The 13883-nt window shown below is 41.7% G+C and overlaps 1 protein-coding gene across 4 annotated transcripts in view; it reads left to right on the top strand.

The window, feature by feature from the left end:
• Positions 1 to 6564, top strand: part of STAC (SH3 and cysteine rich domain) — a 155065-nt gene extending 148501 nt beyond the window's left edge. For all 4 annotated transcript variants that reach the window (XM_041734387.1, XM_041734388.1, XM_041734389.1 and 1 more), the window contains one exon: positions 1696 to 6564. In XM_041734387.1, the coding sequence (XP_041590321.1) occupies positions 1696 to 1794 (99 nt within the window). In that variant the 3' untranslated portion in view covers positions 1795 to 6564. The remainder of the gene's footprint in view (positions 1 to 1695) is intronic.
• Positions 6565 to 13883: the final 7319 nt, after the last annotated feature.

The raw sequence follows: 13883 nt of genomic DNA on the forward strand, positions 1-13883 counted from the left end.
TATATGTTGGCAAATCGAACTCCAATAAAAATATACAAAAATAATAGAATAATAAATAAGCACGAGGGAGCAGATGTAAAGGTTCTCATTGATGCAAATTGGTTGGACTAATAGAGTTGTTGAATTTGGGGCATATTTCAATAAGGAAGAAAACTCAGTATTTGCAGGTTTTAAAGGTAAATCCTGCTCTCAAGGCATTTTTATGGGTTCTTTTAGGACATATCACCCTGCACATGGCTGGGGTCTCTTGTCCGTTGTGTTTGTGGCATGGCAATGATAGGTCTTAGCTTTTGAAAATCAGATGGTTCACCTTTCCTTTGGTGGTCCCCTTACCTGTGAGGCACTAGCGGGATCTAACCTGGCCTAAGGGCTATTTCCTTCTTACAACTCACCTCTGACCTTTAGGAAATAGTCAACGCATCTTCTGTTCTTACAAATTACCTCCTTTTTATTTTCCTGTCTGAGCCTGTTTCCAATCAAGTTTCTCACATGGTGAATTTCTGAAACATGAACCAGAATCCAGTATATTCTATGTCTCAAACCCCAGGAGTCACAAATAAAGCTCTTTAAGTATCCTTTTAAGTATCCACGTAAAATGGTTTCTGTTAATGCCCTGCCCACATTCCCTTCACTGTGTGGGTATACCCATCTCCTAGCTGCTGTGGCTGCTAACAGCCCACAGCTGCCCCTTATCTAGGTAATGCCCTTTCACTGACCGAGAGCTGCCTCACCTGCGAGGTTACACCTCTCACACCTGAGGCCGGCCAGTGGCCAATGACTGACATGGGGCCCAAAAGGCCAGAACGCTTGCCTCACAGTGGTACTACTCTGTGGTGCACTTCATGCTTCAGAGCTTCCTGTGGGATCAGGCTGAGACTCATCTCCACCTAAGAACTCACCCTTGTTCAGCTCCTTCCCCCTGTCTGCCATGTTTCCCTCAGATCCCACTTCCCAAGAGCACACCCACAACAAGTGACTTCACAAGGATTCATGTCTCTGGCTCTGTTTCTAGAGAATCCAACCTAAGGCATAACTATCACCCATGGAAGCACGTCAAGCAGATAAAACAACACACTGGCAACTATTTTCAAAAACCTATTATGTCCATCTGATCACATCTACCCTTCATGCCCTGCAAGGGCTGAGTAGCAGTGATAAGTGACAAGGATATCCAGATAGATTTTACCCATCTACTGGTGAAGTCCAGCACGTTGGGCTAGGAGAGATGTTAGCATCTGTTTGCTTTGCTAGGGGCCAGGAATGAATAGCTTCCTTTGACTTCCATGTATAAACTTCAAGGACATGAAAGGAGCCTGCTGAATGGTAGCTGTTCACCTGGATCTTTACATATGTATTGAGGACTCATTGGTGCCACATGCTAGGTTCTATGGTAAGTATTATATCATTCTGTCCTCATAGGGACTCTTCAGGGGGACACAATATGATTAATCACATTTTATTGATCTTCATTCACGAAACTGAATCTCACAAAACATTCAGCACCTGGGCCTAGTTCCAAATTCAGATTCTCCCTGATATTTATTCAACCTTTTTCTTAGACAGCCAGTCTCCCCCACCCCCAAAACTGCTCTTCTTTTTCCAAGTTGGTGCTCCTGGCCTCAGTCCACAGTGATTCAAGCAGCTCCTAATTTCTTCCTCCCCATTGACACTCATGTTTTCTTCCTTGGCATTCAGATCTGTGTGACTTCTGAAGAAGAGCAGGATGGCTTTATCAGAGTCCTCAGTGGAAAGAAGAGAGGCCTTGTCCCCCTGGATGTCCTAGAAAACATCTGATTGCTGGCCCCTCCTGCTTTTGCAGTGGCCGGGCTCCGCTGCGATGCCTCATCTCACACTGTGTCCACGCAGAGGAGCTGCCGCACTGACCCACCACCCGGGAAACAGTGAAACAAGACTCATGGATCTGAGACTGGAGTACCAGCCACAAGACAGAGGGCCCATCTCACAGCATTGCCGGGCTGCCCAAGGTTGGGGCGGGGCTGAGAGAGCTAAGTGCCATGCAGGGGGCGGCAGCGGCAGGGTGGTAGCCACAGTGGTCCCCGAGGACTCACCTCATCCCCTTCCATGTGATGTAAGTTAGCCAACTGGAGTGGGCTCCAGCTTGTGGTGTGGGCCCAAATGAGGCTCAGATCCCCACAGCCAAGTGTGATTCTGGTTCCAGACTGGTGTCCCCAGTACTGGCCCATTAGCATCGTCACATTTGCTGTCTCTCTGCAGAACATCAGGAAGTCCTGCTTCCCAGCCCCCAATATGCTAGGGCTCCCCCTCCCCTCTCTCCCCCTCACTTTGTGATTGTGCTGTCTCTTCTGTCCTCCAAGTGAGTCCTGGAGTTGCCCGTAAGATGTGAGGGCTGAGCTGGTGGCACCAGCCTCTAAGACCTGATCTGCCCAAAGGTGGCCAATAGGCAGTCCCTGCTGCTGCTCTAGTTACCAACAGAAGTGATAGAGAAGGGCATGAGGCACAGATACAGAGGGTGACATGGGAGTAAGGTAAGGGTGAAGAGCCCTATTTGTTGAAGATTATGCAGCACCTTTGGTTATGAAAGCATTTTCCTGTACAGATGAACCTGGGGTAGAGAATGGGGCAAAAAGTCTCAGCGATAAGCCCCATTTCATTTTACGTCCTCTATACTAGGGGCAGCATTTTCCCTCATGCCATCCTAAAGGACTCCCTTTTGGAGGCCAAGCCCACCTTGCAGAGAACCAGAAACATGGAGGAGAACCAATAGCATCTTAGGAGAAAGGTAGCCAAATCAGAATCCATTCTTCTTTAGGGCAGTATATCATATCCTCGCAGATGTAAAATGGAGAAGAATCTTTAGTGCTTCATCCCTCAGAAAGTAGAGGAACTTGGGTCCTATTTAGCATCAAGTAGGGGAGTCTCTCTTACTCTGTACTTGTACTAATGTTTACAAGCATTCAATATACTGTGATGCCTTCTTCCGCAAGCTCCTCCTAGCATTTAAACTTGCATCCAATTACTTAGTCATTAATATGGTTAAACTTCAATCCACAATGACCTTGAAATCAATGTCAGCTTGATTATTTTGTTACAGACCAATAAAAGCATTAGAACAATTGCTTTTTAAAAGACTTAAGTGGGCGCATCTTGTGCAGGTAAGCATTATTTCCCAAACCCTAGTATCATTAGTCTCCATTTATTTCTTTTGTTACTGCTCAGCATGATGTTGGGAGCTGAGATGGGAGGGCTGCTGGTTTCACAGTAGTTCAGATGCCTTACTGTCATTTGAAAGCCAGCATCCAGAATTTCCTCCCTCTCTGATACAAAATTGAGTGTACAGAGTCAATATGGATTCTCTGAGAGCCAGAGTGGATAATATGACTTATATTCTCTAAAATGGAATGCCAGAGTACAAACACTCTCTGCCTCTAATTCAATATTTCATTGAATAAAGGCAACACAGTGGCTGGAAGGAGCATAGAAAACATGTGTCCTGATCTCTTCTTTCTGGTAGAGTGTCCGCTGAAACTTTTGGGTACAGTGATGGCATATTCTAGGCTAATTTAACTTATATTAAAAAATCAGCTTGCCTTTGGAAGCTAAACAGAGGAACGCTATAGTAGCCAGCCCCCCAAGGTGGTCCTCCCATGGTCCCTGCATCCCAATACTCTTGCCTTTGTGTAGCCCACTCCCATATTGAATCAGGACTGGTCTTATGTCACCAAGAGAATACAGCAGAAGAGATACTGCATGACATCTGCGGCTAGGCCAAAAAAGTCCTTGCAGCTTCTGCCTTTCTCCCTGGCAACACCCACCCTTGGAACCTGAGCCACAATGTAAGTTTATCACTCCGAGGCCACCATGGGGGAGAGGCCCAGTGGAGAGAACACGTGTTTCTGCAGCTGAGATCTTGGATATCACAGAACAGCAGCCATTCCTGTTGGGCCTGCCCGAGTGATAGCTTTATGAGCAAAATAAATATGGTTTGGTGGTTTTTAAGTCACTAAGTTTTGGAGTGATTTGTTATACAGAAATAGATATCTGGAACAGGGACTTTGTAATTTGAGCCAATGTTAGAAAGGAGAAAATACACTCATTCTGCACAATGAGGCCCAAAAGGTTTTACCCTCTTAGTGCAAGATACCTACTGTTCCTTAAATATCTGGAGTCATGCAGATAGATAATCAGAGAAAGACAGTTGTTCTCAGCACAGATGGCCACAGATATTCACACACACACACACACAGAGAGAAAGAGAGAGAGAGACTTTAGAAGCCATAGCATTTATTTTCTTCCTGCCTCTCTGCAGAAATGGCAAGAACAAGGACAGTTGTAACCTACCTAAGTCTTGAAGGCTTCCAAGATTCAAAAAATGGCTGGGAGAAGAGCCACAGTTTTGGAATGGAGGTGAGATGAAGGCCTCAGGAGACATATTCTGGAGAGGGGGCAGCGGCAGAGAGGAAATGCTAATATGAAGAGAAAGGGGGTCTGAGGGGATATTCTTCATCATGTGAGAGAATAGCCTTGTACCCCTGCCTGTAGCTAAGCAAGGGTGAATATCTAACTGAAGCAGGGATGCTGTGCCCTATACTCCACCACCAGTGCTATAGGACTTGGATTCTATCTTTGAAGTGAATAACTGATTAAAACTTTCTCAGGGCTTCAGGAGGCAAAGAATAGAATTTTTTTACCCCATCACTAGCAGAGAGCTGAGTCACCTTTAGTGTGAGCCATGGGCTGCAAAGAGAACCCATGTGTAGATGTCCAACTGACTACTAGTAGGGTTGATTTCACAGACGACCTTCTTCCTCACCTCTACACACCAAATACACACATGCAGTCCCATCAAGAAGAAGAGTCCAGCATCTGGGTTAATATTTAAAGCAACCAATGAAATGCTATGTGGCAGGTGCTTATGAGAGTTAGTGTTCTTTGTTATTAAAGGGAAAAAAATAAAATCAGTGGGAAGGTCACAGTACATGCAAATAGAAAGGTAAAAAGCAGCATGGAGGTCCAAAAGCCTGGTCCAGGTCACTGAAAGGAAGGATATCTACTGGTTGACCCTAGCCTAGAACCAGGCCCAGGCAGCTGTAAAAAAGTGTTGGGTGCTCAAATAGCTTATATTTATATAAAATAAACCAAGCTTCATTACTCAGGACTTCCCAAAGCCTTTAATTTCCCAATTTTCACAGTAAATCTATAAAAGGGGATTTAGACTCATGGAACAACTGTTAGGATCAAATAGAATATTCCAAGGCACATAGTTTGGATTATGCTGTGGTAGAGAATTCTCACATAATATTGGCCCATCTAATACCCTCTCTCTTCCTACATCTCATTAAGATACCCATGAAATATTGAAAAGGACGAAAGAGCATAATCATCATAAAAATGGAGGCTGAAAGACAATCTACTCTGAAATCAGTGTGTAGGGAATTGGAGAAAGTGAGCTGCGTCCCTAAAGGGTGAAAAGCTCAGGAAGGAGAGTAGCTTCTTATGCTCTAATAGCTTTAGCAAATACTGCCCAGCAGGGCATAGGCTGGTATAAATCTGGGAATAAAAGAAAGTTAGTTCAGCATCACCCAAAATATCCTCCCCAGGAAACTGTGAGCAGGTGTGTCCCACAGCTTTAACACAAAACAAAAATCCTTACAAACAACATAGACAAAAAAAAATTCAGCCTGGTTTAATGATATCCTGCAACAGTCTCCTAGATTTTGCTCAGTTGCTTTTCTGTTGTGCGTTTTGTAGAACACCTGGTGTTTGTGACCCTCAAACATGCTTTTTTCTTAGCTTCCAATAAGGAGTTTTAAATAGTCCTCAATCTTCCCCTGGGTAATAGGAATGTAACTGTACCTCAAAACATTAACAAGATAATAGTAACTTATTTTATAGTTCCTTTTTTAAAAATGGAAACAAAGCAGACTTTTTATCATCTCACTATCAAATTTAAACAGCTTTCAAACATCTTCCATGTCTTCACAGAAGTCAGGATGTGCTGAAATCCTGAAATACACCATGGAAAAATACAATACCTATTTCCAAGAAAAATGGTGGATCATCTTTAGGTTTCCTCCACTGGTCTCCTTTATTCAGGTTCTCAGGTTACACCTGGCTCTGTTTTATGCATGGCAATATTTTTCTTTGTCTATCTTCTCCTTTTAAACAAGTTTCCTAAAAAGTGTTTGCTTAGTTTATTTACTTTCATTCTTTAATACAGTAAAAAAAATCTTCCAAGGTTATGGCTTTTCCTCTGAGTTCAGCTTTGACCATATGAAAGTATTCCAATTTTCATTCATTCTTAAATACTCTGTAATTACAGTTTTGATTTTTCTCTTAGATTTTTATTTCATGGTTGTGTGTGTGTATGTGTATGTGATTAGAACCATTGTGCATTGTTGTCAGAAAATATGATCCATAGGGTTTCTGCTTTGAGGCATTAATTGGCACTTTGTGCTCTAATATATGAATGATCTTTAGAAATATCCAATGGATGCTGGTAAAAAAAGAGAGAGAGAGAGAAGTCATGTCTGCAATATATAAAGTTTAATATGTATCTACTAAATAAACAAAGTGTTCAGGTCATCTGTTTTCTCATTTATGATTACTAATGCACTCTCTTAAGGACAAGGAAGTCAAGAGCAAGCAACAGTGGATTGAAATAAAAGACATCTTGCAAGGACCTCCAATTGCTTGTTTGGTGCCAGCCGTTGGAGGGAGAAAATGCTCTTCACCACAGCTTCCCCTTTTACATTTAGGGTGAATCACTGAAAGTCAGTTCTTACCTAAACATTCTCTTTAATTCCTTGGAGAAAAGTGTAAAGGAGCCATTTATAAGTGAAGAGGTTCTAAAAATAATCTTGGAAAACCTTAATCTGATAGACCAGGGAGTTTTGAGGGAAAAAAATTACAGTGAAATCAGCAATCACTGTTGAGTTAAGACCTCATCACAGGTCTAGTGCGTGCCACCCACAAGACTGGTCAGATGGAAATCACATCATACACTGACAAAATGTATTCATACCTAAGAGTCTAAATCTAAACATGGTAAATCACAAGCTGCTGGTTTCAAATAGAGATGTTTCTTTGGCCATTAGGTGGTTGTCATTTTTGTAGTGAACTCAACAAAGACTTACTGGAGTCTACTGGGAATGACTGTCCTCAAACAAGTAATACTGAAAATGTGTAGTTAGTACTATAATAACGAACAGTGAACCACAAGAATATGCTGGAACTATGCGGCTTCCATTAGGAACAGGGTCTCCAAAAGTTCAAACTTTTATGTCAAAAATGTTCTGGCTTTCCAAAAGGCAATTTTAGGCTGACAGTGGTAAAGCTGCTTTTTAGCTCTCTCTTTTATAATATACCAACACTTAATGCACTTTAGTTTCACTAGAATTTATGGATTATAAGGAAGGATATTTTGTGGAGATAAGTTATGTTAACCTTAAAAAATGAAACTACCAGTTATTTTGCCATCAAAAATGGATTTATTCAGGAACAGCTGAGATTTGCAATCCAAGACAAGCAAACTGTATCAAAACCATAGACAAGTCCCCTGAACAAAGGAGAAGACTACGGTTTTTATGGGGGAGGGGGGCTGCAGAGATTGTTATAAACAAAAAGTCAATTGGAGGAAACTGGGAGTTCTAGGTATAGTGGCTTTTCATTGGCTGGCTATCATCATGACTGTCTCTCATTGGCTGAGACGGTCTTATCAGGGGAAAAGGAAGCCTTCCTTCTCCTGCTGCAAGATTTCCTTTTACTAATTTTCTCAGGTGATGCAACATTTTGTAAAAGTGAGCCAGTTCTTTTTGACTTATTAGTATGTCTCCAACAGGGTGCTCCCTTCAGGCTCTAGTGTTGAGTGTGTGTGCAGTATTAGCAGTATTAGTAGGAGACTGGGTCGGAGATAGAGGAGCTGGTGAGGAGGAGGGGATAAGGTTGGTGAGCTCATGGTGTGATGATAGAAGGAGGAGGCTGCTTACTTACCTATGCCATGTCTTGTTCCAAAGAGCATTTAGGTTCTTTATCTCATCTCCAGAGAAACGCCCCCAAGGATAGAGAGCCAGCAGGTAAAACCTCATCCATCCCACATCAATCATGGTGATGTCTAGGACCCTAGAAAAAATAATTCAGAGAATAAGAAAGTTTAAAACATATTCAAAATGGAAACACAATAGAGGCTTCTTCACAACAAGGGGAACAAAGGTTGTTATTTTTTAAAGACTTTATTTATTTATTCATGAGGGATACACAGAAAGAGAGAGAGGCAGAGACACAGGCAGAGAGAGAAGGAGGCTCCATGCAGGACTCGATCCCAGGACTCCAGGATCATGCCCTGGGCAGAAGGCAGGTGCTAAACCATTGAGCTACCCAGGGATCCCTGGGTTGTTATATTTTTTAATCACAGACATTCAGTGATTTGGGCCAAATTCCTATTATACATCATGACCCTCACAAGAGCCTTCCTGCTATAGAGAGACCATGAAACTACTCACCGTTGCTTTTCCCTCTTTGTGTCACAGGGGGGAAAAAGTTAAAATCTTAAGTATTCAGAAATCAGTTTTATAAAATCTGTGACTCTTACACACTGTGATATTAAAACCATAAAATTCAATGCAAGGAAGCAGTGCAAGGCAAATCTTCTTGAACCAGTGCTGGAAATAAAGAAACCTATGGGCTTTGGGGACCATGAAATGTTATTTGTACCCAAAAGGACCAGTCATTTGAGGAGTATCATGTAGTCTGTGCAGAGGGTATTGGGACAGTGAGTGTGCCAGGATTTGGCCAGGAGGGGAGGAGCAGAAAGCAGAGGAGATTCCAGTTAGGGCACTCTATAGGATGGGGATGGAGCAGCAGCAGGCACTAAAGAATTCACTAGCAAAGTAGCAGAGCTTTGCAGGTTATATTTCCCAGAACTCTCTGAGGGAGATCTGTGCTAACAGAAGGAAGAAATTTTTTACAAGCTCTAGGAGTGTGAGACCCTCAGGAATGAGCTGAAGTAACAACAGATTGATATTAACTTAAATTATAGAAAGAGTAGATTCTGATAGCTACAGGGCTTTACTTTTGCTCCTGAAGCCTGCAGACTAGACCCCCACTGAGCCTCCTGGAACTTTAGAAGAGAACCCTTGGGCCCTACTCCAATGAGATCCATGGAGGACTTTTGACATCCACACTATACAAAATAATAACTTTCATTGTTTAAGCCACTAAGTTTGCAGTCATTTGTTTCTGCACCAATAGGAAACATATGGCATCACACTGCCACTTGGGAAGGTGAAGAGATGATGGGGGAAATCTAACTGAATGTCACTGTTGCTCGTTAAGAACATTGCCAAGGACTAAAGTCTGCAAACACAGATTAGGAATAAAGAAAGAACTCCCAAAACTCAGAAAAAGCCAACCAAAGAGAATAGGGAAAATGTAATAGTAAGGTAGTAATATGCAATCAGTGTGGGAAGCTACTATCTCCATTCCTAGATAGTAATAAAACAAACTAGCCTCTGGAGATGAGAAAAGTAAGAAAGATGCCTTCATTTGACCAGTAAGAATGCATCCAAGAATGTGTTCATGTAAAAACACACACACACACACACACACACACACGTTCTCAGATTTGATTTATACTATGCTGTGATACAGATTTAAGCAATTATATGTCTTTGATTCAGTTTGTTGGTTTCAAAGCTATTCCTTATTCATTTTTTACACATGAAGCAGAGGCTCATTGACCAGGTCTCTGGAAGGGGACCCCCCCCCTCTCTTTTCTTGCAGCAGGCTTTAATCCTTTCCTCCTCCACTGTCTCCATCACCACTACCACCTAAGACTCAGTCCTTCCTGAAAAAAAAATCCAGCCTCCGTAAGGAAATAACACCTCTCTTGTATCTCCTAAACCTCATAAACCTCCTAAACCACCTCAGGAGGTGAATATAAAGGATTTCCCCCCTCTCAACTTCTAGCTCTCCCAGGGGGAAAGGGTGAATTTTTGTCTCAGTGACCTCTTGCTTTGTGTGATAAGGAGGTGACAGGAGCAGTCAGCGGTGAACTCCAGTAAAATGATAAGGAGATGGTTAAATGATGAGAGCTCCACCCCGAGATGTAATTTATTTTTTAAATGCACTTTATATTTCAAGACAGACCAATCATGAATGCAGAAATAAGTAATTTATAAAGCAGGAGGAAAGGAGATGTCTAATCAAAAATGGACTGTGGAAAACAAGAAAAAATCTAACACAATTGGGGTGGGGCAGGCAGATGAAAAAACTCAAGAGGTTTATGAGACATCGTAAAATGTGGGTGGTATCAATATTCTGTAGGGGCTGGGATGGAAACAGAATTGGTACTGGGAGAGCTGAAATGGAAGGGAAGACACTCTTAGGAAGAAGAGAGAGGTCAGGCTACAAAAGGGATAGGCCTGTGCCTGAGTGGCAGAGTCTGTAGCACTATAGGGCAATGACAAAGGACCCATGGCAGTCCAGCAAGTTCAGTTAGCCTGCTTGGCAGCCTCATGCTGCCACCATGTGCTCACAACTCCTCCACCATTGCAAAGCCTTTTTTGGTGGTGGTTCTTCTTCAGAGTCAATCTCAAAGCCAGAATCGTCTTCCTAATTCATCACTTTGATGTTGTTTCCCTGCTTAAAACCCTCCAGTGGCTTCCCCCAGTCTACAGAAGCAAGTGCAGCTCCTACAGTGGAGTCTTCTCCAATGGCTACAGACCAACCTCAGTCTCCTTGAAACTGTACAGCCCTGACCTGAATCACTAGATTGGCATCTGTCACTGATTGCCCAACTGCTGGTAATTTTTAAAGTTTATTTCAGTGGATAGACTCTACTTTCTTTGAGGGCAGAATGCTAGGCTGTATTGCTTTGTGATAAGTTCAGGGTACCATGGACTAATGGCCTCATCCCCAACCCAGTCCATTATGACCAGCACCCCATCCCACCTCTTACCACATCTGGGTCATAGCACTAGATGACCATGACATCTGCCTATAGCAGGTTGGATCAGTCAGGATAGCCCACCAAGATAGAGATTGAATTCAAGATCTGGACTAGTACTTAGGTTTTGTCCTGTGCCTTGGCAGAGAATGCAGCTGCAGACCTAGTCACAAGGTAAGCGGGTAATGTTGCCAATCTGTCACCACCTCCAGAGAAACAGCTTAAAGAACATTTGCTGACAGGGATGCCTCCACAACACCCTCTTTGTATGCCTACTGCACCCCACCTCCATTGTGGTTTAGAGACAACTGAGGTTGTAGGGAAATAAGGAGAAAGAATGGGAATTGTTTGCATTTTATGATTTTTAAGTCTCAAGTTATGAGTGATGTTAAAAAGCAAAGTGTATTGAGTAAGTCTGTGTCTTAGATTAACTATAAGACTTGCATTAGCACCCAGAAAAAGAAATTGTGAGCCTTTCACCCAGATGTTCCCACACATTGTCCCAGGCCTCATGCAGGGTAGTGACGGGTATGGGCTTTGCACTCAGAGTAGCTATGTTCCAGTCTGGCTCAGCACCTGCCAGTTGTGTGAACCTACATCCCATTTCCTCAGTTCTAAAATAAATACTAAATAACGCCCATCTCATCAAACTGTTTAGAGAATTAAATAGAAAGATCTTAGCACAGGTTATGGTACACAATAAGTACTCAGTGAAATGTATCTATAAATATACATCATGCATGAAGTAAAGATAACCTCCCTGAACCTACTACCCGTTTAATTGATCACTCTCTGTCTCTGTATGTCCAGCCAGGACTTCCTACCTCATCTGCTTTATAAACTAGATGCTTATTTGCCCCTCTCTCTAACTAGATTATAAGCAACTTAGGGGAAGGCAGTGATTTTTCTCATGCTTTCAGCAACACACAATGTGAAATGTCCAGCTGAATCTTTCTTTTCCTTGCACCCAATATGGTTCTCTACGTATAGTGAACAATCAATAACTGATTTTTTTGTTTAAACTGAATTTGTCTCCAAAACAGAGGTGCTGTCTGAGATCTTTTCAATCATTGAAATCTAAAGAGTGTTACTTGGGAGTCTCAAGTCCAGAAAAGTCTAAAAGCCTCCATTACTGGGAATGTAATTGGTACAGCCACATTGGAAAACAGTATAGAAGTTCCTCAAATACTGAAAAATAGAATACCACATGATCCAGCAATCCCACTTTTGGGTATAGATATCCAAAAAAAATGAAAACAGAATCTCAGATAAATATCTGTACCCCCATGTTCACTGCAGCATTATTCACAACAGCTAAGACATGAAAGAACCTAAATGTCCAACAATGGATAGATGAATGAATAAAGAAGATATGGTATATATACTCTATATAATTCCATTATAACTCCAATATTCCTGGACATCCTGTTGTGTGTGTGTGTATAACTGAGCCTCCATCACAATCTCCAGAAATTCCCAAAGTCCTATGTTCTCCTGGGCCCCCTGTGCTTCCCTGTTCCTATTCCCGTGCAAGCTGTTTTTGTTCCTGCACCACCTCAGGCTGGATGCTAAACTCTGTCTTCTTACCAGTTTTTATAAGAAATCCACTCCCATAAATGTGGGCTCAGATTCATATACTTGACACAATGATCAGCAAGAGACCCAGAGAGGAGTCCCAGCTCATGACAATCCATCAACTCACTGTCTCCTCGCCCTTAAAATCATCCCTTCTCCTTCTGCTTCCTCCCTCCTTGCCCCCAGGAACTCCAACTCTCTCCTTCATTTTGCACATCCAAATGCTCAGAATGGCATGAGGTCTTCTTTCTTACAACACCTACTCTTGTAGAAAGACATCTAAATGACAGCTAAAATTATACTAATAAAAAGACAATATTTAGTTACCAAGGAAAGCCTCCATTTACAACAACACATTAGAACAGCTCCAGAGGTTTCTCCCCTCCAGGTCTGTGGCCTGCCACTGGCCCTAGAGGACACAATTCCAACCTCAGCATCTTAGGAGGACACTTCATACATTCTCAATTTGTGCCATGTGGCCAAGCCAACTGAGATTTCTCTTCGCTGTTTCTATGTCATCTTTTTAGCACTTACTTCTTGAAAGTTTCTCCATGTCAGCTCCTCAGCTGACTATTGAGGTGAGTGAAGTGTGTGCTCATTTGTTTATTAATGCCTTCCTTTCAAGCTGAACACAACATGATTTTCACTGGGTTTCTCATTTAAGATCTGGGTAATTACTACAAACAGACTACTTGTGGAAAGTCACCTTTCCAACATACCACAGACAAGAAACAATGAGGGATTCTTGGTGATGGTTCACTCTTGTAAAAATAGAAATTATACCCCCAACAAAACAACAGAAATGAGATGGTCTTAAAAAAAACACATGATTTTATAGCACAAGTAGGATTTTTTTTAATAATGCTTCTGGTTTCTTTTTAACATGTATATGCTTCAGTTCCTTGGAGCTTCCTTCCCAGAACTGGATGTATTTGGCCTCCCCTTCACAAGAATTCCCATTAACACAAACTTTCTTCCAAGAAGTATAATCTGTTTAATAAATGGGCAAAAATAGTGACAACATTTTTGTTCTTTTATAAGTCTAGGTGTGCTGCTAATCCAACTGTGTGCTCTAAAATATATGAGCTATAGTCCCTCAAAGGTTTTTATCTTTACTTGTATTACCACTTCATCACATAAGAACATGAATAGTAAATGTTTAATAATATAGTTGTTGACCTAGAAGACAACCATTAGTGTTTGATAATAGAATAAGAGAACATAGTTGTTGTTTTTTTTTTAATATAGACAACCTAATTGGTTCCTTCCTGGCTTGTGAACAATGCTTAATCTTTCTTTTTTTTTTTTTTTTTTTTTCTTGCTGCAGTTTGCATTATTTTTATTTTTTATTTATTTTTTTTAATTAATTTTTATTGGTGTTCAA

Source organism: Vulpes lagopus, chromosome 19 (genome assembly GCF_018345385.1).
Source record: "Vulpes lagopus strain Blue_001 chromosome 19, ASM1834538v1, whole genome shotgun sequence".
NCBI lineage: Eukaryota > Metazoa > Chordata > Mammalia > Carnivora > Canidae > Vulpes > Vulpes lagopus.